This window comes from Protomyctophum parallelum (assembly GCF_964188405.1).
Source record: "Protomyctophum parallelum genome assembly, chromosome: 3".
Taxonomy (NCBI): Eukaryota; Metazoa; Chordata; class Actinopteri; order Myctophiformes; family Myctophidae; genus Protomyctophum; species Protomyctophum parallelum.
The window spans coordinates 40,864,375-40,889,659 of NC_139698.1; the positions used below are offsets into that span (position 1 = coordinate 40,864,375).

General features: G+C 40.6%; 2 protein-coding genes across 2 annotated transcripts in view; one reads left to right on the plus strand and one right to left on the minus strand.

Annotated features, from left to right (window-relative positions):
• Positions 1-5,900, minus strand: part of atp2c1 (ATPase secretory pathway Ca2+ transporting 1) — a 33,451-nt gene extending 27,551 nt beyond the window's left edge. The window contains exon 1 of the mRNA XM_083761080.1: positions 5,849-5,900. Coding sequence (XP_083617206.1) covers positions 5,849-5,872 — 24 coding nt within the window. The 5' untranslated portion in view covers positions 5,873-5,900. The remainder of the gene's footprint in view (positions 1-5,848) is intronic.
• Positions 5,901-9,175: 3,275 nt separating this feature from the next.
• Positions 9,176-23,107, plus strand: pik3r4 (phosphoinositide-3-kinase, regulatory subunit 4). Its single transcript, XM_083760459.1, has 20 exons — positions 9,176-9,441; positions 9,989-10,708; positions 10,958-11,091; positions 11,380-12,001; positions 12,293-12,427; positions 12,827-13,048; positions 13,265-13,438; positions 13,776-13,921; positions 14,146-14,349; positions 15,588-15,789; positions 17,245-17,336; positions 17,637-17,859; positions 18,361-18,526; positions 18,821-18,985; positions 19,489-19,700; positions 19,835-19,966; positions 20,712-20,812; positions 21,381-21,469; positions 21,783-21,903; positions 22,575-23,107. The coding sequence occupies exons 2-20, from the start codon at positions 9,991-9,993 to the stop codon at positions 22,743-22,745; spliced, it is 4,029 nt and encodes a 1,342-aa protein (XP_083616585.1). The 5' UTR covers positions 9,176-9,441; positions 9,989-9,990; the 3' UTR covers positions 22,746-23,107.
• Positions 23,108-25,285: the final 2,178 nt, after the last annotated feature.

Sequence of the window (25,285 nt, forward strand, 5' to 3'; positions counted from 1 at the left end):
AGTGTCTTTTTAGACGAGGTCCTGAACTCGGTGTCAGACATGGCTGGCGAACACTTGGAGGAACTGAAGAAGCTGACCAATCTCATGCAGCCCCACATGCAGACTGCCCTGGCCAGGCAGAGGAGGGACTATGGTATTGATGAGGAGACCTTCCCAATGTACTATCCTGTCAGCGAACAGGCAAGCAAGATAGATGAAACCCCTGTGCACAACATTGGAATGGAGAGACAATGTGGCAAGGTGGACTACAGACTGAATAAGATATGCACATAAAACACAGTCAGCAGGTCAATCATTTTGCAGAAGAGCCAGGACAGATTCCGTCCTTCAGAGGTTTCAAGGTAGCAGTCCAAGCAAAAAGGGAGGTCGAAAAAGGGAGGAGAAGACTACATTTGAGAGTGGGACAGACCAGAAACAAGAGATGGCTCAAAGACAGGAGAGGAAGAGACTAGACATGCTGGACACACTGAAGTCTAGAGTTGGCCCCTTCACTGAGAGGGGTAAGTTGAGAAGTTCCTTGTGGATGAACAACAATGCAAAGCAGCAGAGGATGAAGCTGGATGTTCAGTTTGTCAGAGAAAGTTCCCCACTTCTGCCTAAAGTCGATCCCATCTTCCGAATGAGCCCAGTAGGAAGAGGAGGATGAAAACAGCACAGGAGTTTGGAGATGACCTCATGTCATACGACCTGGGCAAGAGGAGTGTCCGAACCACACTGGAATATGGACAGGAGTGACAGAATAGCATAAGAAAAATGTGAGCTGCTACTTAAGACTGAAAAGCTAAAGTTATTTTCTTCTTTTGTCAATGTGACTGAATAAAAATGACCTGACCTGTTTTGTATTTGAAATACAATCAAATGTTCAACAAAGTATTCCAAATGACTTGTCTTGGCTTTTAGTATTAGCAGACAGTAAGACTGCATAACTGGTGGAACAGCCAGTTATTTTTAATAGTTATGGGGGATTATTTTCAAGATACAGAGTTACTTTGAGGTGTAACAGTTCTTCTATTTATAGTGTTTATTAATTCCCAAATAGGTTTGAAAGTATTTATTCAACAGCAATTACAGCATACAGTAAGAATAACTTATGCATACCAGGCGGAATGGGCAGAAAATTCCCCTTTTCAAGTTCAAGGGGTTATTTTCAAGATACAGAGTTACTTTGTGTCAAATGTCTTGTGTTAACCAATTCCCAAATGGTGATTAATGGTGATGGGGGGAATGATTATCCCCCCACCCTATGTGAGGCCAATAGTAGCCCCCATCAGCTATGGGTACTGGGCAAATGTCCAAGAGGTTCAAGATGAGTAATATACCTAACTGCTTTCTCTTCTCTTATCTCTACCCTCGTTCCCTTCTTCCTCAAGTGTATAACCTTTCTTCCCACTCAGCGGGGGTTAATTATTTTCAGGCACCTATAATTAGATCCAGGTCAAACTCTATTAACGATCTTGGCGACAGTGATGGAGAAGTGCCAAACCCCTGCAGGGAGGGCCACAGTAAAGTACAGATTAATAACGTCACTCTGCCTTTAGAATGCACATCACATAAAGCAGATAAGAGCCAAGACCTGTTTCACTATTGCATGAGCGTGATATACATGCTAAGTGAGCATTAAGGCATGTCCGGTACATGGAGATAACTTAGTTACTTTATGACCAAGATTACAGGTCAGGTGAAACTGGCTGAAACTACTGCAAGCACATAAACTATGCTCTTAGTGGCACTAAACATTTTACACTTGGAAGTGTCACTTTTACACTTTCTGAACTCAACTACCACTGAATAAGACGTTTTATGTTGCCATTGTATTATGTATTACTATTGACTAAATCACTCACTCAAACCTATTTGATTGGTTTAGATCCATTAGAACAGTTTGGGTTATGTGTACAGATCCTCATCACATGCAACAAGACGCACACAAGCCATGCACATGCAATACAGCTTCACATGACTTCACAGCCGAGCACAAAAAAAGGCAAGATGCCAAAATACACAGTGCAGGGTCTGACCTAATAGATTTCATGATATTCATGGACATGTCTCGGTACTGAAATGTAAGCCAGTTTACTCCTGAGCATCTGGTTCTCAATTGAAGGTTCTCAAATAACGGACGCAAGTAAACTTTCATTGCCTGAATTCTAACAAATTCGTGAAAATGCGGCACAAATCTTTGAAAATGTAACAATCTTTCAGAAGACTTTTTTTTTATTTCAACGTCAGGCCTAAATGGGTTAATGTAGGCTACTTTCCAGTTTTCCAGAATTATTTTTAGGTGCAAATGTGATTGAAATAATTGTCTGTCCGGCGTCCGTACACGCCACGAGCGTTCATTTTGTGAGACTCAGTACTTTACATTAATTTAAAATGCTGTTTGTGCCATGAAAGTGAATAAAGTGAATATGGTTGGTTGGTATGCAGCACTAAAGCAATGAATGCATGCATTTTTCGAAATTAGGCATTTTAAATAGAAATAAAATCATTCACCTGTATGAATGATGCATCATCAAATTAAAAGTTTGATGATTAATATTCAGTTATTCACCAATGTATTTTTGTATCTTTATTTTACTTTTTAATACTACTTTTAAAAGTATATTAAACTTAAATTCAACATAGTTACATTCATCTTTAATTCTTTAATTGAACTAGCTAACATGTTATAAATAAATAAACTACATGAAATCAATCAAATTATTAAAAACAGGGTTATAAAAATTATGTCAAGCAATGTCAAGCAAAATTATGTCACCAAATGATATTGCTCAAATTAACTACCCCAAAAAGTGGTTAAATTGTTATAATTGCTGATACTGATGTCGTTAAAACTCTGACTCAATTGGCTAACACTGCAGCTAAGGAGGAAAGGACATTAGTACCTAATTTATTATCGAGCAACAATGTTAAGTGCACACTAGAGACAGTTTGATCAGGAGGTGGTTATGAACAGGAGGTCGTATACCTGTTACTGCAGTGCAGCCTAACTACGCCAGCACCACCTTGTGAAAACCCTATCAATTTTGTGTCACAAATCACAATTCAGTCAAAATGATCACTGAAGTCTACAATACAAGGAAAACTTCCTAACCACAGATTTGAGACCTGACAAGACACCACACAAAAAGGTGTTGCCAGTAATGACCATTGTGTGAATGTTACAAGTGAGGGATGGCTACTATTATTCTATTATTAGAATATTTTTTCATTATTATTATTATTATTTATAATCCTTAGGTTTACCAATATTATTCATATCTTAATTTCTGTTATTTAAGATCAACTGGTAGCTTCTATATAGGAAGGCCACTCGATAAGCCCCTTTTTTTCACTTTTTTGGCACTTCCAGCACATCATGTATGTAACTAATCTTGTTTCCTATTGAAATATTTGCTTTCTGTATTTATTTTATTTTACCATATTGTTGTTATTATTTACATATGTGCAATTAAACTAAACTAAACTAAACTACTAGGCTAGCATAGGGAGATTGCTGGTCTGCCTGAGGTGGTGAGAAAACAGACTGAGAAAGAGAGACAGTTAGAGAGCTGGTGATGTCAGCATGGCCACAAAACTACCTTCCTCCTTTTGGCAGGTACACAACAAGAGCAAACATACAGTTTCAACACACAGCACACTTGAGTATACAGACAAGCGGACAATATTTGAATTTCTGACCAATAGATATAGTTTAGTTTATATTATGGAGAAGGATGTATCAGTTATTTTATGCATTTTCCCTTTCTTCTGAATCTGATGACATATTCGTGCAATATTCCTGCATGAATCAACATTCTGAATCTTACCATGGAAAACAAGGATGCATACAGACTCAGGCTACCCAAGTCTCAGTATCCCAGATAAATATCTAATCTCGGTATCTGAAAACACACCATCTCATTCTGTTGCTTTAAATGATTCTTGCACTCATTCATTGCAGGCAACATGGCACTATTTGTGGAAAATACTCCAACTCAGAAACTTGACCTTCAAGCTTACTGCACTAGTTGGCTTGTCTTTAGTGCAGAAATTTCACAGGATGGTGTAGACTCAATGGGCAGAATCCAGGCTGAAATCTATATATGGCATGTTCGGAAGCTCTTATATAGTACATTTGGCAAGTTAAATTATTAAAAAATAATGCCTAATTTAAATGATGGGAAACGTAAATTATATTTATTTTCATTAACAATCAAGACTAAGTAGGTACGTCAGCAGGTAAATTCTAAATATGTTATAATATATATTTGCAAATATTCTACTGTAAACAATCTCTATTGGGCACTGTGGTGGCACCGTGGCATAGAGGTAAACTTCCACCCCATCACTACAGGAACTAGGGGAATCCAATGTGGTGCCTCCGGCTTGCCTGGGCATCCTTGCCTGGGCAGTCACTTGCACCAGTGACTCCTACAGGTTGGTAAAGGGTGACAAATTCATTGTGTATAGGCCGCCTAGGCGGAGGACGATGTTTCAATACTGCCCCTAGGACCAACCAGTTCTTATTGCCCTTTGTAATTTGACAATCAAATGGAAGTCTTTCTCTTTTCTCTTTCTCATCACATGTTCACTTTTCAGCCTGGCCACCATTGTTTAAGTTTACGTTGTGTTTCCCATTAAAACTTCTTGCATTTGAAGACAGTGTGCAGGAGTTTTCTTTCAGCCTGGACTACATCCATACCAAATGGCAAAAGGTTAGGAAAGGAAACCAGTTTTTGTAGCCTATACCTACATTCCACAAACATTTGTTTCAATAGGACAGCTGAGTAGTTGAGTACAAACCTACAGTACCCACGCCATGCTAAATATACAAGATGTGGACTGGAGGTTTACCATTAGTTAAACTAAATATTGGGTGTAATTTAATTTCTAGGACACATGATCATAAACATCTGTCACATCAGTCCTCTGTACTCAATAAACCAAACTTCCTACAAATCAAAGGCCTGGCTGTCTGTCAGTATAGTAGTACCCATTTTAGATAGTACACAGAATAGAATATATGCTGAATGGACACACTGCACAACCGCATCCCTCTGAGAATATTCTGGATCGTGGGTGTGCTCAGAAGTAATAATGTATTTGAAACTGCTTTTAAATTATATAGTACAGGAGCTAATGCTCTCACAAATAACTGAAGCTGCCCCATCTTGCATCGAGTCTGAACATGCTGTGTCCATCATTATAAAGCACTGTGGGCTCCATCATCACAGACTTTAAACCCCATAGGGAGATGGTTAGAACCAACGTACACGTACACCCACATACAGGCGTCTTAATAATGCCGTTCAATGATGCTTGACAACAATCAGTTGACAACAAACTCTTGTCTTTGTATGGCTACATACATGTTATGATTCCAATTTCCAAAATCAGGATAAAAAAGTAATGCATGATTACAAGGCAAGGCAAGTTTATTTACAGAGTACAGACACACGCAAGTAACACCGGGCGAAGACATATAAGGACATATAACGTTGAAGCTATAGCTAAATGGTCAAATTGGCTGACAACAAGACAGAACGCTGCGGACTATAATTAATATTATTCATGAATATTCAATCCTATAGGATATGGCGGCACGAACGGTAGCATCAGCGATAATGTAAACAACAACAATGTCACCGATATACTACCCAAAGTTAGCTGTGTCTAAGCTAACGTTAGCATGATAGCCTCGATCAGTAGCTTTGCTAAAAGATGCTGCTATCGCTGCGGAAGGAAGTTCAATGCAAAGGGTTGAATACCACTATACATATTTAGTTAAAATAGGCCGTGGGAAAAAAGGTTGTGTTTTTAAAGGGCGCGGTTTTAATGGAAACGTGGCAATAACACAGAAACTTACCAAAAGCTCCCGTTTCTTCAGCATCTTCCGTAAAATCCTGCCAGTGTGTCGTTTTGTCTTTGACGGTCGGTAGGTCGAGCGCTCGGTGGCTCTCGGTGGAAGAGGCGGAGTCAGGTGTCATGCGTTGGTCTGGTCCAGAGCCATGTAATAGAAGAGTTACGACATTGAGGGGGCAGAAAACACAGTACTCGCGCGAGCCCATAGACTCCAATGCATTCCGGGTGTCCCTATTTGAAGCCTTCAAATAGGGACAAACCAAGAAGCCTATGTAGAAGAGTCGCCATTGGACTGGCCCCATGAAGTGAACGGAGTTTGCGTAACTCTTGTCTGTCTATACTCTATGGCTCTGGTATGGTCATTGGGCAATTATTTCACAATATCGTGGTATTTTTGGGTTAACGGTTTTTTTGTTAAACGGTTAAAGCACTACATTCTGATAGTAATCTCTCTCTCTCTTTCCTGATTGGATAAAATTGATATCCACTATCCAGACCTAACACACTATCACTATCAGAATAAAAAGAGAGCTCTATTTAACCTATTTAACAAATATACATAGCACTCAAACTTTTTCATGTGGATACAAAATTTGTGTTGTTAAAATATTTCAAAAATATTCAAAATTGATGTCTTTTGTTGACACATGCGCACACAGTGTTGACAATTCACACTCACAGGAAGTCAGGAATCCACAAGTATTCTAACTACTACTACTACTTGCTCTCACAACTACTAAGGTTTTTATGAGAGCAACAAAGTAGACTACCTACCGGTATGTTAATTAATATTGTGGAACATAATAATTCATGATTATTCTAGAGTCTAGAATAGATTACCTATTAGGCTATTATGCTACAACAAAAACAGATATGTTCCACAATTTTGTGACACATTGACCGCAAGGCCTAAAATAAAGAAACATAACTAGGCTATATGTGTTTTACTTTCAGTTCCAATTCTAGAAAGTTCTTGGTACAAAGACATCTGAAATAAAAATGTTTTTGAGCAGAAAGAGTAGCCAAGTATTCTATTCCTGCTGCTACTAAATCTAATACAGAATAATGGAATTTCCTTTCTTAATTAGGTTAAGTATCTCACACTCAGTCATATGACTATGAGTTCGTGACAGTGACACGTGGGGCTAAAAAAATGCAGTGGCATATTAAAGTTCCCAAGTTTCACTTTTCCCGTCATGATTGAAGGCTAAAGACATGGCAGACAGTAGCCTAATATATTATACAATAATTGTCAGTGATGCAAAAGACCAAATACAAAGAATGTGCCATTATTTTATGTTTTATTTATATTCATATTTTTTTTTACAATGAACATTTTCATTGACCAGTGACACTGATTGATATAGTATGATGTTGTTAAAGCATGTAAAAAGTCATGGTATGACTCTAAACCATGTAAAATGGTACTATGTTATGTAAACCATGTAAGGTGCTATACAACACATGAAAAGAAGAAAGCCAGCCAGCAGCTTAGCTAGTGCAGATCCATCATTAAAAGAAGAATAACAGCAGGGTGGCAGGAGCAGTGGGAAAGGGAAAAGAAGGGAAGGCATTACTTTAAAGTTCAGAATAGTGTGCAAAAAGATGTATGCTACCTGGGGGCAGAGAGATCGAAGGCAGACAATGCAATGGGTCTGGTCCACACGATACACCACCCAGATTCGGCACAAACAAAGGACTAAATTATTTTCGCTCCTATGCCACCAAAATGAAGAATGCCCTACCAACAGTCAGACAAATCCCTTGACTCCTTCAAAACTGCTCTCAAAGGGCACCTACGGACGGCTGCAATTCGAAACTGGCCTCCGTAAAATCTGAATCCCCCCCACCGCCCACCCCTTTTTCCCCTCACTGTATATGTTTCTTTTCCCTTTTTCCCTTCTTTATGATGAATTCCTGTTCTGTTCTTTGACTATATAGAAGTGTCTATTTGTACGTCTCTAAATGTTTTGATGAATTGAACAAGGTGGACCCTCTTGTAAACAAATGTAATGCTTAATTGGGTCGTCCACGCAACAGTCTTTATATTGAGTTTGTGCTTGAAATGTACTGTAATTCTGCAAACTGTTAATAAATATTTCAATCAATCAATCAATGAATCACTTTTGTTGACAAAAGAGGACATTCTGCCCACACACTTTCACACTTTCCAAAAAGATCAAACTGTGGAACTCATGGGAGTGCACCCGGTATGCAGAGGAAAGAAAGAGGATGGATTGAAAATTTTAATTGATTGATTTTCTTTTTTCACAGTATGCAGAATGGGTACATTTCAAACAAAAGCACAAAAACTGTTACTGTGGACGGCACCATTGTTTACAACAGGGTCCACCATTTTCAATTCATCAGAACATTTAGAGACATACAAATATACACTTCTATAAAAAACAGGAAAATATCATATAAAGGAAGTAAAAGGGAAAAACATACAGTGAGGGGAAAAGGGTGTGGGGACTTAGACTTTATTTATCTTGTGGACCAGACCCATTACAAGATGTTGTACGTCAACCCTAAGCCATTCTAGCCTGTCAAAATGGGCAGGGTGAGGTGCGTTCGGGGAGGGAGGCCAAGTAGTAGCCTGACCAGTTTGTTTTGGAAGTACTCTAGAGCCTTATTTTAAGGGCCTTTGAGGTGCTGTGGCTCCTGTTAGGGTCTTCAAGGTGTTTTTGTTGACCTGTACGGTATCTTGTTGTCCTGTACAGTTATCTTGTTCTTTGGTTGACTTTTTTTATTACGTTGGTGGCTATACAGTATCTTATCATCTGAAAGATTTGCCTCCAGGATGGAACCTGTAAGTAATTTCATCTTTTCGTGTGATAATATTATTGTCAGTCAACCACTCTAATCAAGAAGCCATCTGCCTTGCTGAGATTACTATTTGATCCAAAGAGAATGAATTCAGTTTTTCCCAGGTGTAAAGATAGTTTGTTTGTTATCAGCGAGCCAGGTGCAGACTGCAGAGCTCAGAGCTGAGGGCCTTTTCAACCTGCAGTTTGTTCCTGTCTGAGACCAGTGCAGAGTCATCTGCGAACAGGAACAAGTTGCAGTCACAAGCTGATGTCATGACGTTTACATAATTATATTAGGAACAGTAAATGTTCTAGTTTCTAGTATGCTTCTTTGTGGAACGCCACAGCTCACTGGGGGGGGGGGGGGATTTGCAAATCAGACGACACATGGTGAGGCGGGTGACCGGTCTGGCACAGGATTAAAGGAAAAATGGACACATGAGGAATAGGCCTTCTCCCGGCCGGTGGGAGGCAGCAATGTGCCGAAAAGGCATCTAGTCTTCCGGAAATTACACGAAGAAGAAGAAGCAGCTTCGCTGAGCTAGTCAGGGCTGTGGCATTTATTTTATATTTTACGACTGGATTTAAGATAATCGCAAAACACCTTCAAAGCAATACAGATGTTTGAGCTATGTATGTCACGTATGATGAAGCATGAAACTGAATAACACGTCTCCAGCTAAAGTCAGTCAAATTTACCAAGTGTAGACGTCGGCTCCAACACCATTGTCAACAACAATAACAACAGCAGCAGCAGTCTGCCAAAGCCTCTTTCAACATCACCCCGGTAATGTAAAATCACCGCACATTTCTTGATAATTTATCAAATGTTATAAAAAGATTTGACATCTTGCGAACAGATAACATGTATCCAAATCCACCCTGACTAACCGCTAACGTTAGCAAGCTAAAGTAGCACTGCCTTGTTTTTCTTGATCGTGGTGTGTCATATGACTGCTGCTGCTGCATGCATGCAGAATGCACTGTTAATAATTAATGTTGTCTATTTGCATCTGTTTTGCATTATGTTCATCTACCCTTGGATCAAGACTGCCAGATCAAGACTATCATATTTGTATTTTAACGAGTCTGACTTACTTACGTATCTATGATATATGTATTTTATCCATTCTGACTTTCATGTTATGATAGTCAAATACATATTTGATAGTCTTGATCAAAGGCTAATATTGATAGTTTTCTGTTGGCCACAAAAGAAACAGGATGAATCACTAACTTCACATTTCATTACACTTTTTTATAAATTAAGCTGTTGATGATAACTGACATTGCTTGTCTAATTATTACCACCATATCATTTCAATTTTGTGCAGTCATGGGGAATCAACTCGCAGGCATCGCTCCCTCACAGATCTTGTCTGTAGACAGCTACTTCTCTGACATTCATGACCATGAATATGACAAGAGCCTTGGAAGCACCCGCTTCTTTAAAGTGGCACGTGCGAAGCATAGAGAGGGGCTGGTGGTAGTTAAAGTCTTTGCCATTCAAGACCCTTCCTTGCCCCTCACCAGCTACAAGCAGGAGCTAGAGGAACTGAAGATAAGACTCCATTCCTGCCAAAACTGTTTGCCCTTCCAGAAAGCATCTCTCACAGAGAAGGCTGCCATCCTCTTCCGGCAGTATGTTCGGGACAATCTGTATGACCGCATCAGCACACGGCCTTTCCTCAACGGTGTGGAGAAGCGCTGGCTAGCCTTCCAAATTCTCACCGCTGTTGACCAGGCGCACAAGGCGGGCGTGCGCCACGGAGACATCAAAACGGAAAACGTCATGGTGACAAGCTGGAATTGGGTGTTGCTCACTGACTTTGCCAGCTTCAAACCCACATACCTGCCAGAGGACAACCCAGCCGACTTCAACTACTTCTTTGACACATCCAGACGGAGAACCTGCTACATTGCTCCTGAGAGGTTTGTGGATGGGAGCATGTTTGCAACAGAGAGTGACCAGAACACCCCTCTGGTAGACCTCACCAACAACAACCAGAGGAGCAGAGGAGAGCTCAAACAGTCCATGGACATATTCTCTGCAGGTAGGCTGTGTATTGTTCTATTTAACCTAATTAAGGCCTGAGGAGGATTCTGAAAATGTCTTCTAAATCAGTTCATCAAATCAAAAATATTCGTACCACACTGCAAGCTTGTACATCAGCTATTGTTTAATAGCCAACACAAAAATATATTTTTTTGCTTTGAGATTGTTTAATGTAAATACATTTGAAATAGCAAGCTGTTAACCAATCTCCTTACTCATACTCTGCACTGCCTTTTGCCTTTTTCAGGATGTGTGATTGCAGAACTCTTCACAGAGGGAGTCCCGCTATTTGATCTCTCCCAGTTACTAGCTTATCGTAAAGGACACTACCAGACAGAGCACGTTCTAATGAAAATTGAGGACCAAAGCATTCGGGAGTTGGTAATTATCTGTTTTAGCTGCAGTTATTATGGAGAATGTTCTGTTATCCATTTGGGGTGCATACCGTTATTGGTGATTAGGGTATTTAAGGAGGCCCTCTAGTAGCTGAAGGTTGAGGATTCACTACTTTGTTTGATGCTGCAAAAATAATAATAATAATAATAATAAATTATATATATATATATATGACCAGCAGTTGTGTGTCCTGTCGTGCATGCAAAAACATTGGTTGTGTGTTTAGTCTTGTCTTTGAATGATTTGTGTAAACAACGTCCTTGTCTGTATCAGGTTGCCCAGATGGTGCAGTGTGAGCCTGAGAGGCGGCTTACAGCAGAGGAGTATCTAAAGCAGCAGAGGGGTAAAGCCTTCCCAGATATCTTCTATACCTTTCTACAGCCCTACATGGCCCAGTTCGCCAAAGAAACCTTCCAGTCTGCCGATGAGCGAGTGCTTGTCATCCGTAAGGATCTGGACAATATCCTCCATAACTTAAGAGGTGGAGCAACAGGAGCAGGCTACTGTTCTGAGAAGGCAGCCCAAGAGAGTGGCTGTGGAGCAGTAAGTCCCAGAGAAGAACAAGGCCTTATAGTGTTGGTGTCAGTCATCACCTCTTGCCTGCAGACACTGCGTTCCTGTGACTCAAAGCTAGCAGCACTGGAGCTGGTGCTCCATCTGGCGCCACGGCTCAGTGTGGACATCCTGCTAGACCGAATTACACCTTACCTGCTGCATTTCTGCAACGACCCTGTGCCCCGTGTACGTGCACAGGCGGTGCGCACTCTAGCCAAGGTGCTGGCATTGGTAAAAGAAGTGCCCAGAAATGACGTCAACATCTATCCGGAGTACATCCTGCCAGGCATCGCCCACCTTGCCCAGGATGATGCCACCATTGTCAGGCTGGCATATGCAGGTGCCTTTTTTGGATGGTGTTTGAGATGGGTGCTCTATGAATGGGCATTGTTTGTTAACAAGTATACCAGTAATGGTATTTTAATATTGCACAAATGTTTGGGCAAGAAGCCCTTCTTCAGCATGGCAGAAATAAATGACTTATCTGACTGACATACATGGCATTCTGAAGAAGGACTTCTTGCTCGCAGCTTTAGCTTTTAGATTTAATATATAGTTTCTTTGAATCTATAAATTGTGACATTAACATAGCTTACTTTGCCTAACAGTACATTTCCCTTTTTTGTAACAGAGAATATAGCCCACCTGGCAGAGACAGCACTTCGCTTCTTAGAGCTGGTCCAGGAGAACCACCTGAACACAGAACATGACTTGAGTGGAGAGGATGCAGAGGAGACCCTCCACCCTAATGAAAACTATGACTCAGGTAGACATTTAATGAGATCATTAGAGACAGACTGTAAGTGACTGCAATGACATTACAGTCACTTTCATCAGATGAAAACCTTGTGAGTCGTGATATTGTTTTCAGGAATTAAAAATAAGAACCTTTTAAACCTTAATTTTAAGTAAAAACGGCTCTCACAACAAAAAACAAAGGAAAACATTCCACCAAGAGCAAAATTATGGTATACTATACCTAATGTAAGTTAACGGTTGACAATTATTTGCATTCTATTTTTTCATCGTTGACAACAATCCAAGTCGCCAATTCAATCCACATGTTTATCACCAACCACATATTTCTCAGATGTGGAATATCATTTATGTACTTTGATGCTTTTAACTGTTTATTGAGACCGAACTTTCCTTTTGTCTGTCTCAGAGCTGCAGGCCCTCCATGAGATGGTACAGCAGAAGGTAGTGACTCTGCTGAGCGACTCTGAGAATATTGTCAAACAGTCTCTGATGGAGAACGGCATCACGCGTCTTTGCGTGTTCTTTGGCAGACAGAAGGCCAATGACGTGTTGCTCTCACACATGATCACCTTCCTCAATGATAAGAATGACTGGCATTTGCGTGGAGCTTTCTTTGACAGCATCGTGGGTATGTAGACTCATGGGGCATTTACATTCTAGTAGGGTAGGAAAATGTCAAATGTTTCGCAATCGTAACTTTAGTTTAAAAATGTCAGATCCACGCCGTTTCTATCAGCAAAAGAAAACATGCTTGATTTATGTTCCATCACACAATGTGTGCCGGAGAGTATAATTATGAATTTAACCCAACTGTTGACCACACTACCTGTATTGTGTTGTCTAGGAGTGGCAGCCTATGTAGGTTGGCAGAGCTCTTCCATCCTGAAGCCTCTCCTCCAGCAGGGTCTGAGTGACGCAGAGGAGTTTGTTATCTACAAGGCCCTCAATGCCCTCACCTGCATGTGCCAGCTGGGCCTTTTACAGAAGCCCCATATATATGAATTTGTCAGTGACATCGGTGAGATGAATAGCTCTTATAATTAATTAGTGCTGTGTATTGCCATGTTTTGTTCTTGCTTAATGTAAATCGCTCTGGATTAAGAGGGTCTGCTAAATGCCTAAACTGTAAATAGTGTTTGTTTAATTATATCCTTGTCTTTAATCAGTTAAGTGTGTAGTATTTTATTTCTATTGTAATTCTTAGGGGCACAGAGTAAAATATTCAGTGTTCATTTAACACAGTAATGGAAATGTTCTCACTCTCAGTTAATAAACACGAATTTGGGTGTGCACAATCCCAAATACAAACTTATATTGCCTATATCTTGATTATATTTCTATGCCACTGTTCATAGCTCCATTCCTGTGTCACCCGAATTTGTGGATCCGCTATGGAGCGGTGGGTTTCATCACTGTGGTGGCGCAGCACCTCAACGTGGCAGATATATACTGCAAACTAATGCCTCACCTCAACCCCTTCATCACCCAGCCCATCATACAGGCAAGTCCTCAATTTACCATTGGCATGACTTTAATACTGTCGTAAATCTGTTTGAGCGGCACTGTCATGATAATTTAGGCTTTTACAGTAGTCTTACCCCTGTATTCATCAGTAGCACTAATCCACTTGCCAGAATCAATGTTGAGGCTGGATGTCAGTAAACATTGGCATGAGTTTATTTTTTTTAAATACCTGTAGTGAACAAGGCACTGCTTTCTCTTCAGATTGACAAGGAGTTGGTGCTTCTTAGTGTGCTGAAGGAGCCAGTGAGTCGTTCCATCTTTGACTATGCACTGCGCTCCAAAGACATCGCTAGCCTCTTCCGCCACCTGCTGCTCCGGCAGAAGAAACGCGCAGGCTCCATTCCAGAGTGTCCAATACCCGAGGACCCGGCCATCGCCCAGCTGCTAAAAAAGCTGCTGTCACAGGTCAGAAAAAGATTATTAACAAATCTACATACAGTATACAGGGGTTGACACTAAGGTCTCAGAGGCACTTAGTGTAGTACAGGTCATGGCCACTTGCCCCCCAAAAATGACATGTTGTCATTATAGCGAAGTAAAGACGGTTGTATCCCCACTCAAACTGCACACCTGCTCGGTCGGGCAACCCGGTAGAAACCCTCACCTGCCCGACCATTCTTTTTTACTTGCCCGGGGCAACCGTTAGTGTCAACCCCTGCATATATATAATGTACAAGTAAGACGCGCAAACGCGGGAAGCGAACGCAGCTCGTGTGTGTGTGGTTGTGTGTGTGTGTGTGTGTGTGTGCTACAGCTGCGCCCTGTGTGTGTGTGTGTGTGTGTGTGTGTGTGTGTGTGCTACAGCTGCGCCCTCTGGTGGCGGGCGGGTGGTGTAACAGCGTGACACACACACACACACACACACACACAGACATTCAGCCCTTGCTGTCATAGTAAGTGGCTCACTGCGTTCGCAAAAACACTACAATCCAGGTCAGAATGAAAGAGTTTCTTTAGTTAATTTTGATGACTGTATTGGGTTTCCGAGGCTACTGTATTAGTGACTCATCACTAATATGGGTGGGGGATCCATGCTACTCATAGCTTTTAACAGATCTGATAATATTCTGTTGAAATGAAATCCTTTCCATGAGTCTAAAGGGATTTTAGGACATATGACGGCCCTGCGATTGTGCCATACCCCCTCACCCAACCACAGACACAAACGCCCACATAATCATTTTCATCCTTTTTGCCTGCCTTTTAAGACATGGTGTCATTAAAGTTCCGCCTCCATCCCTCCTGGATCCAATCAACTTCCAGACACTGTCCTGGAAGTGGGTGTGTGGGACTCCCCTCTAGTATCAGTGGTGTCATAAAAATAACGTTCCTATAAAATTATTGACTGTGTGTTTTGGCACTCAGTTTAAAGTAGCTCCATATGAAGTGTTGAACAGACAGCCTGGCTTTCATTAATGATGTTGTTTTTTGAAAACGACAAAGATTTGTAGGTGAACTTTTTACATTATTATCAAGGCTTATGTATTAATTGTTAGAAAACAATGGACTTAAAAAACATACATGTAAAATGGACACATTTAGAGTCGAATTCTGCTTGGAAATGAATCCCTCCATAAGGAGAGGTCATGTCTAGTCAAGCCACATGGTGTGTTGTTAACATCCAGCCTAATTGGTCTTTGCAGGGAATGACTGAGGCTGAGGAGGACAAGCTTCTGGCGCTAAAAGACTTCATGCTGAAATCCAACAAAGCCAAGGCTAACATGGGTGAGCAGAGCCATCTGGGAGAGACCGCCCACAGCGGTGTTATCGACCTGGCCACGTTGGGCATCACAGGCTGCCAAGTGGACTTGGTGAAACCCAAGTCAGAGACAGAGGACAAGAGAGGTAACATTTGATAATGACATGAGAAGAAACATTGTGTGCCAAGAGATGTTAAGACGGTTCAAAAGAATAAAAGTCTGCACAACAACATTGCTCCTCAGTGTTTCTCCTCAGACATGACGGGGTACACGATATTGTGTCCCATTCAGCCGGAATGCTTTCATCAGGGATGTCTGTCCAATGTACTACTACTAATAAAGCAGTACATTATATCTCAAATGAAAAACTTATTTTAAAGAAAACAATACAATGATTAAACAATAAGAAATAACCTAAGCATTAAAGTAAATGTATTTTTATATACAATGGGAATAAAACTAGGTATTAAAACACGGGATGATTTTGGTAGCATACACTTCTCTCAGTAATTCAAAGCCCAACAAGGGCCTCAGAAGCCAAGTTCCAGACAAATTTGGTCTTTAGCCCAGACATTATATTGACCAGGAGATTTCTCCTTAATGATGGAGAGTGCTAACATCTGTGTTTTTTGTATTGATTGGTTCTCCTAGAGCAGCTATGATAAGAACAGGATGTATGCTAGATTTGAACCCTTTGCCTTGTGAGCACATGCTACACTTACCTTAACAGTTCAGGGAGAACATTCATTACATTATTACTGCACACAGCAACACTGTGAACAAGCGCACAGGTCAAATAATATAACTACCGGTATATAAATAAATTCAAAAGGAAGCATTAACAATAACTAATGCTATAAGATTTCTTCTATGTTTCCCTCTACACCAAATGCCTTAGCCAAATCTTAGACATAGACATATTTAGGCAGACATAGACACAGATTAACCTGTTTGCGTTCCAGCTGGTTACAGTCGCATGGCCACATCCTCCTGGAGTGTTGGATTGCTGTGTGTTTGGTTTGCTTTTGGTATCTGCCAAGAAACAAACCAGTGTTAACATGACTGAAGGAAATCCCCTTTACTGACCTTTTGCACAAAATATGCTCCAGGGATGCTGAAGATCTATTCAATTCTTTCCTGCCCCATCTTGTCCTGTTTAAGCAAGGTCTTTATAGACAAACTTTTGTGTTTTAATACAGCATATGTTATTTTACTCTGGACCAAGCACAATGTGTATTATTAAGAACTTTGGAAGATTAGACGGAGCAGTCTATGTAGTTCACCTCCTGTGCAGAACAGAACCCATCTATGTTCTGTATGTTTACGGAAACAAAAGGCCTTGAATTAATCTGAGGAATAGAACCCCTCTAATGTTGTTTTATCACAGAAACATTTTCTCTCTATCTCTCGCTCACTCTGTCTCTGTATATCTTTTCCAAATGATTACAAATCCTTGTTTTGCCTTGGTAATTGTGAACAGCCCTAGAAGTCATAGCATGTGGTAAAAGAACATGCTTCGTTTTCCTTAATAGCCCTAACTGTAATCATGACTCCATCAACATCTAATTCTTCTATACTTGTTTTGTGTTTTCACCCATAGCGAGGAAGCACACCAAGCAGGACTCCAACATGAATGAAGAATGGAAGAGTATGTTTGGATCACAAGAGCCAGCCTCACAACAACCCCCCACGGTAAACTACCCCTAAAGAGGGCATTGGTTGTCCTATTGTTATCAATTGTTTCCGGTCTAAGCATGGGGGGTGGCAAGACATAGACGCAGATAGGTCACTTATCCGAACAGAGGTTGCACACACCCTCGGGTCCTCTGTGATACATGATACGCGAGACAGACACGCACGCTCACACACACACACACACACACACACACACACACACACACACACACACACACAACAAAGTGCTGTGCTGTATTAGCATTAGTAATAATAACGTTGTGTCAAGATATTTACAGCCAGCTGTTGTGTCCCCAGGCAGCCGACGGGCCAGTGAGTCAGAACAGAAAGAGCACTGTAGCACCTGCCGTTCCTGTGGCTCAGTCAATTGCCGGAGGTCCAACCTACCAGCGGCGCCTGAACACCTGCAAGGCAGAGCTCCAGCAACTGCTGCAGCAGAAGAGAGAGCAGTGCAGCGCTGAACGCATGGCCAAACAGATGATGGAGAGCGCTGAGTGGGAGAGCAGGCCCCCACCACCTGGTAACACACTGCTCTCAGGCTATGGAAAAGTAGATGGATAGTAAATAGTACCAAGAAGGCCTTTAATATGTTAATGATGTGTGGGGCTGTGAGAAGGAGGTTCAGGGTTTCTTTTCCAGACTGCTTTGATGAAAACCACTTGACAAGAGAGGTAATTTACTTGATTAGAAGGATACATGCTTACTTCAAACCACATCAACGAAAGGAAACATGGATCCACTCTTTGAGAAGTATACTGTAGATCAACAAATAAATAAATCATAAGACTTGGCTAACACAGCCCTCGATAGAATTTCAGAATTTCTTTAGGTATGTGTTCAACCAAAAATGTAGCTACTTTAAATTCACAGGATAAGCAGCCGTAGTATTCCTGCAAAGACGGATAGAGACAAATTAATCCTTGTTCTCAAATGTTTTTCTTATGCTGTAGACTTGATTAGGCTTTATTGAAGTCTAAAATGTATAATCTACTGTCTGTATGTGTTTGGTTTGGGCATCCAGGTTGGCACCCCAAGGGTCTTTTAGTGGCTCACCTCCATGAGCACAAGTCTGCCGTCAACCGCATTCGCGTCTCTGATGAGCACTCCATCTTCGCCACCGCCTCTAACGACGGCACTGTAAAGGTTTGGGACAGCCAGAAGATGGAGGGCAAAACCACAACCACCAGGTAGGTTGTCATCACAACTATTGTAACAAAACTACTTCAACATGGTAGTTTATCATAAATACTACTATGACACCATAGTTTATCGTGCCAACTATCAAAACTACTACTACATGTACATGGTAGTTTAACATCACAGCTACCAAAACAACAGCTTGAGATGCTTTACATTACCTATACTTTACCTAACATTGTAATAGTGATGGTGAACATAGCCCATAATATGTATTGTATACTTGCAGACCATATAAATATACATATATAATATATATATACTTTGCCTGCCTATTCCTCCAGGTCTGTGCTGACTTACTCCCGTATCGGTGGCCACGTCAAGACCTTAACCTTCTGTCAGGGGTCACATTACTTGGCAGTGGCCTCAGACAATGGTTCCATCCAGCTTTTAGCTGTAGAGGCTAACAAACCTCCCAAATCTCCCAAGGTTCAGCCCTTCCAGACAAGGTTGGCAACACATATCATTTTATCACTGTGAAACCAGACATATTGACTAAGATGTCGTAATTGAGGTAGTTGTTTAGGGAGTATTTGCAATCGTAGTGAAGATTTCGTACACAGTGCGCACACACGCACACACATACCTGTACATATACTCACACATCTGCCCAATGCAGCCAGTCTTTTAATGCTGGCCAATGTGGGGATTATTCGTCTTGTTCAAGAGCTTTTCAGCAGGATGTAGAGGCTATTATTAACAGATGAGTGTGTCTTATTAACTTCCCAGTGACTAAACGAACTAAACACTTAGTCTTTGTTTTAGTTTTTCTGTTGTATTTATTTGTGCAATAGAAGCAATACAAAGGTAACATTTTATTAAAAGACAGAAATAAGTGCAGGTGAAAAAGGAAACCCATATAGGTTATACAAGGTCACAAGTGAATCCCTCACCTTTGTGTACTCTTGTTTTCAACAGCCTTGCATGCCTGACATTTTCCTCTGTCGTCCAGGTCTCTGGATCAGCAGGACGATGGATGTGTGGTTGACGTTCACCATTTCAATTCTGGAGCCCAGTCGGTGTTGGCGTACGCTACAGTGAATGGCTCTCTGGTTGGCTGGGACCTTCGCTCCAACTCCAACGCCTGGACCCTGCGTCATGACCTCCGCCTTGGCCTCATCACCTCCTTCACCGTGGACATGCACCAGTGTTGGCTCTGTTTAGGTGCGGGTGCTTTTGCCTACCTGTGCTGCTTGCAAAGACCGGAAGTTTCCACTTTATTAATGTTAGCAGTGTAAATAACCACCAAGATACAGATATATGAGTTCATATTGGTACTGAAAATCCTTCCTTCTTAGGTACAAGCAACGGCACTATGGCCTGCTGGGATATGCGATTCCAGCTTCCCATCTCAAACCACTCCCACCCTGCCCGAGCACGAATCAGAAGACTGCTAATGCATCCACTCTACCAACAATCTGTCATTGCTGGTGAGAAGACATTTTTGGATTAACTTACATTTTCGTAGTTTCCTGGACAAAACAATAAACTGGCTTGTGGGGATGAGACGTTACGTGGAGTGACTTGTGTGAATCATCTAGAGCAGATGTTCCCAAATGTTTTAGCTCTCCCCATGACCCAAACATAAAAAAAACATTATGAATGAACCACTTTTAAATTTTAAAAGAAATATGTAGAGGTAGTGCTCAACTGCATTGAGCAAAATAAATTCTCAGGACTCTTTGTCTGTTGCGAGGACCTCACATTACTTCACTGTTAGGTTGTTTCCTTTCTTGACATACTGCAAAGGAAGGAAATATAAAAGGGATTAAATGGAATTTACTGTATTCCAGTCAGGCTATCCTGACCTGTGCAGCGGTTATGTTCACCTCCCAAATATAAGTTTGCTGTGACACTAGATGAGCTCATTTTATTGGCCATGTCTTGACCCGAAACACTTTTTATTGATGCAGTATACTTTGCACCTGTTCTGTATTATGGAACATGATTGTAAGTTTTGTAAAACAGAATATCGGGAAATGTTTCATGTGGAAATGGGTCAGGATATGCAGATAAGTGTATTCCTTTCCCGTAACAATTCACAATAGGCATACGTTCCACGTTGAAGAAATGTTGCAATTTTCACTGTTCATTTGTTGTTAAGAACTTTGGCCAACCCTGGTTGTGTTAATATGCTAAATAAAGGTTGATTGATGTTCCCTGTTGTTCTTGCAGCTGTCCAAGGAAACAACGAGGTTTCAATATGGGACATGGAAACTGGAGACCGCAAGTTCACCCTTTGGGCCAGCTCAGCTCCACCATTATCTGAGATGCAGGTGTGTGAGGGTGGGGCCTGTGCATTAGTGTGTACTTGTTTGTGGTGAGAGAACATGAAAATCAGACCTCAACACATCTGGGAACGGCAGTACATGTCATGAATGGTTTTAGTTGGGAGTATCGCTGCAATTTTGATGCCTGGTTCATTCTTTATATTCCTCAAACTCAGAGAAGCATGAGTTTTTTATATTTTAACTATCATCATTGTTTTGCATGTTATACTGTATGGCTAATACTGATTATCTGGCTCACATTTACCTGTCACTGGAAAATGAACGAAGCCTTTTCAAGCAGCTTTGTTTTTATTCCATGTATACAGTATATCTCTTGTTAACAGTAACTCCATGGTGATTCAGCCAAAAGGGAGGTGATGCTGACAAATGAGCACCAGGATTAGCCATAGTATTAGCATATTATTGTTAAGACAGATGTGAGGATGAAATAATCAGATGTGGTGCTATGGAGTACTTCAAGTTGTTGTAGAATCAGTTAAATAAGTTAAATAATCACTGAAAATAACGTGTGTGTGTGTGTGTGTGTGTGTGTGTGTATGTGTGTGTACCTCAGCCATCTCCACACAGCGTTCATGGGATCTATTGCAGTCCAGCTGATGGGAACCCCTTACTCCTGACTGCAGGCTCTGACATGAGAATCAGGTACTGCACATTTACATTTTGATACAGTAAATAGTGTTCCTATAAGTCCCGTAAATGCTACTGTTAGAGAAATGCTGAACCCAAACCAGGAAAGAAACCTGAAGAATTTCAGTACCAATTTTTTGGACCAGCTGGTCATCCATCCATATATTGTGTGTGTGTGTGTGTGTGTGTGTGTGTGTGTGTGTGTGTGTGTGTGTGTGTGTGTGTGTGTGTGTGTGTGTGTGTGTGTGTGTGTGTGTGTGTGTGTGTGTGTGTGTGTGTGTGTGTGTGTGTGGTGTGTGTGTGAAATGACTTTTCACTCTCTCTCCAGGTTCTGGGACCTGGCATATCCAGAGAGGTCATATATTGTTGCAGGTGGGGCTAATGATTCCCTCCACTGCCCCTCCGTCCTTTACAGCCGCAAGATCATCGAGGGCACAGAAGTAGTGCAGGTACTAAAGGTGTTACTAACTGATGAGCTTAAGATATATAACTGTTACATTCTCTGTCTCTGTTCACTTTATTTTGTTAATTTCTTTGATTTGTATCATCCTTAGGAGAAATTCACATTTATCTATATTCTGTATGTACTGTAACTGTTGGATTTTCTTATTTAATTATTGTCAGAAATAAATGAAATGCCAATAGAAAGCCACTCATTGCAGTTGAGACATACGTGTACAGTAAGGGGCCAAGGGCATACATGTTCTACACGCTCACAGCATGTCTTGATGCAATGCGGGTTGGAGCTTGTAGATTTGCTATTTGTTTTGTTTTTTAAATGGGGCTTAATTCATAATGTTCTTTTGTAATTGGCTATTTATGCTATTTTTGAAATGGGGCTTATTTCATAATGTACTTTTGTAATTGGCTATTTATGCTATTTTTTTAATGGGGCTTAATTCATAATACGTACTTTTTTTTCCGGTACCTCTAATCTGTTCAGATAGGACAGTGTAGACTAGAAAGTGGGAATGACGAGCAACATACTGTAGATCATATTTTAAAGTGGTCATTGAAATAATTTGATTGATACACTACCCAATACTGGCACGCCCCATGGCAAAGTATGTTCACATTTTCATCAACATCACAATTTTATCTTCGCATGGTGTCCTTGCAGGAAATACACAGTAAGCAGAAGAGTGGGGCACCAGAGGACACACCCCGCAGGGGCCCAGAGTCCCTCCCCGTTGGCCACCATGACATCATCACTGACATCGCTACCTTCCAGACCACACAGGGCTTCATTGTCACCTCCTCTCGAGATGGCATCGTCAAAGTCTGGAAGTAAACTGCTGCTTGTTGCAGGCAGAAGTGTAGTATATCTAAAGATAGGCGCAGAAGGATATGCACTCGTACTGTCTCATACACATACGGGCACAAATACCCCCCTACACATACACTGTACGCTCCCCACCCGTCTCCACATTTCCTCCTTGTTCCCCCTACACTGTACATAGCAAGCATATTTTAAATCAATTGAATAATATAAATGACTGAAATTAGAATCTTGTATAAAAGAAAAGAAAATAGATTACGTTTTTTTATGATATTCATTACAGTAATTACTAAGCAATGCCTACAAAACGTTGCTAGCATTTTTGATGTTCTTTGTCAACTGCTCAAATTGACAATAAAAAAAATCCAATATCAATTGACTCCTCCTTGGTTTTATTACTTTAAGATTAGTCCAGTGTCTTCAGTGTATGGGCTAAGTTTTCTTTTTGTTCATGGATTATGCATACAGACCATTGTCCATTCCATTAAAATCAGTTATCCCAATTTCCATTTAACTACACACAGAATTTATCATAATCGTTGCTGTCAGGAGGAAACCGCCTAACTATTTTTTTCCCCTGCATAAATCAGTGCTAGTGAAGTTGTGTGTTTTGAAAATATTGAACAAATGGAAAGTAGTAAAAAGTGCTTTGGACAAAACTACTTAGCTCCATTGGACCCTCAAACTGTCTGTTAAAGCAACTCCACAACCTCTCCCCCTCTCATGGAAGTCATTGACAATATAGAAAGTCACAACATCAACTTTGATGGGGCAGTATTGCTTTGTTTTCTAAATATAAGGTTTTCTTAATTTCCTGAAATTTTTTATTTCCTGAAAAATGAACATTTTGGAGTTTTCTCCAGACAGCAGAGATATTATAAAATGTTTCTGATTTTGTATTAATTATTTTATATATCTTCACCAAACTAACTAGCTTTTCTTCCCTCAACGCACTGCAGATATTCATTCTAGAAGATAACATTTGCTATAAATAAGCCAATGTTGGGAATTCCTTGACTTTGATTTAAATTTGACAAATTGCCAGTCTTGTTTAAGTAGCACATATTTATTATCCATGACACATGCTCCTTTGTAGACTTCTTTTGACAGTTTTAAAATATATTGTCTACTAAGACCTGTGATACTGATCTTTGTGATCTCAACTACTTTGAGTATGATATTATTTGGCTGTTGTTGCACTCATTAAGAGCCAGCTAAAAGAGTGCAAGATAAATTCCCCAAGCAACCAAACATGTTTCGGCAAGTGGCAAATGATTAACCTAACATTAACCACTACTGAAGTGTAAACAGATTTTCACATAACCCTGTTGGCTTAATTTGTCCATAAATTAAAGGTTTTACTTTGTCCAGCTGCTTGTGCCAGTATTTCATTTTCTTCAGCTGTGTAGGATAAACACTCCAGTGGCAGGTTAACTCCAGGCTATAAAGCCCACACACAAACAAGCCCACAACCCTGAAGATTTTATGTATTTATTTTTTTTAACCATGAAGCACCATTGGTCAGTTTGATAAACTACACACACTGAAGTTATGTTCAATTTACAAACAGTGAGAGAGGATGATATAGAGACTGAACGTTTGGCGAGGTTCACTTTCAATCTCTATCCAGTGCAGTGATGAGTTCCAGACCATTTAAGGCTGACTCTAACTCGGACCTGAGGTTTGCTCCAGCAACTTTAGGGATTTGTTTATGGTGTAAAGTTGAGACTGTACAGACGCAAGGGAAGCCCCTTTGTTTGCAGTTCATTCCTCTGAAGTGTAAACCATAATCTGTCCCATTTCCAAGTGCTATCTTCATTTAACATTCAAATGACTGCTTTGACTGTGTTTTCTATTACATGCAATGACTTGATATTTATTGGCAATTATGTCAAAGTATGATCAATGATAGAGCCAATAAAGCACAGCAGCAAGAATGGTGTACTGTACATCAACACCTGGGACCAGCTTAAAGGGTGTAGTGAAGTGTACACATAAAAATGATTGATGAACCAATGTCCAGGAAGACTCAAGCATTTCTAAACAAAAGTAAGAGAGATCATCTTATCTTCTCACTGAGTATAGCACCAAATGTGTACAGAAATGTATGTAACTGGCAACGCTGAAAACAATAAATAGAATATTAAAAAAGAGAAGGCTGATTCTACTATCAGATACAACTATCATTACCGTTTGCTTACACTGTAATTTAACTCTGAGATGGGTCCACTATCAGAGATTTAGCTTTGTATGTTTTACACCTGCTGTTATTTTATTTATTGTCATTTGTGTGAATCATCCATATAGCAAAACAGAAAATCTAGCAAACACCAACTCCAAAAACATGTGTATTACAGGTAGCTGACAAATTTCGAATATTGGCATTGCTTATGTAAGCATAATTTGACCATTTACACCTTTGTGTGTACTAAGTTGTTTACTTGTGAATTCATGCAAACTGACATCTGGCCCCAGGCTTGACTATTAATACATCTACACTTTTGACTACACCTGCTGCAGGACAGCCAAGTAAAACTCAAATCAGCACATCA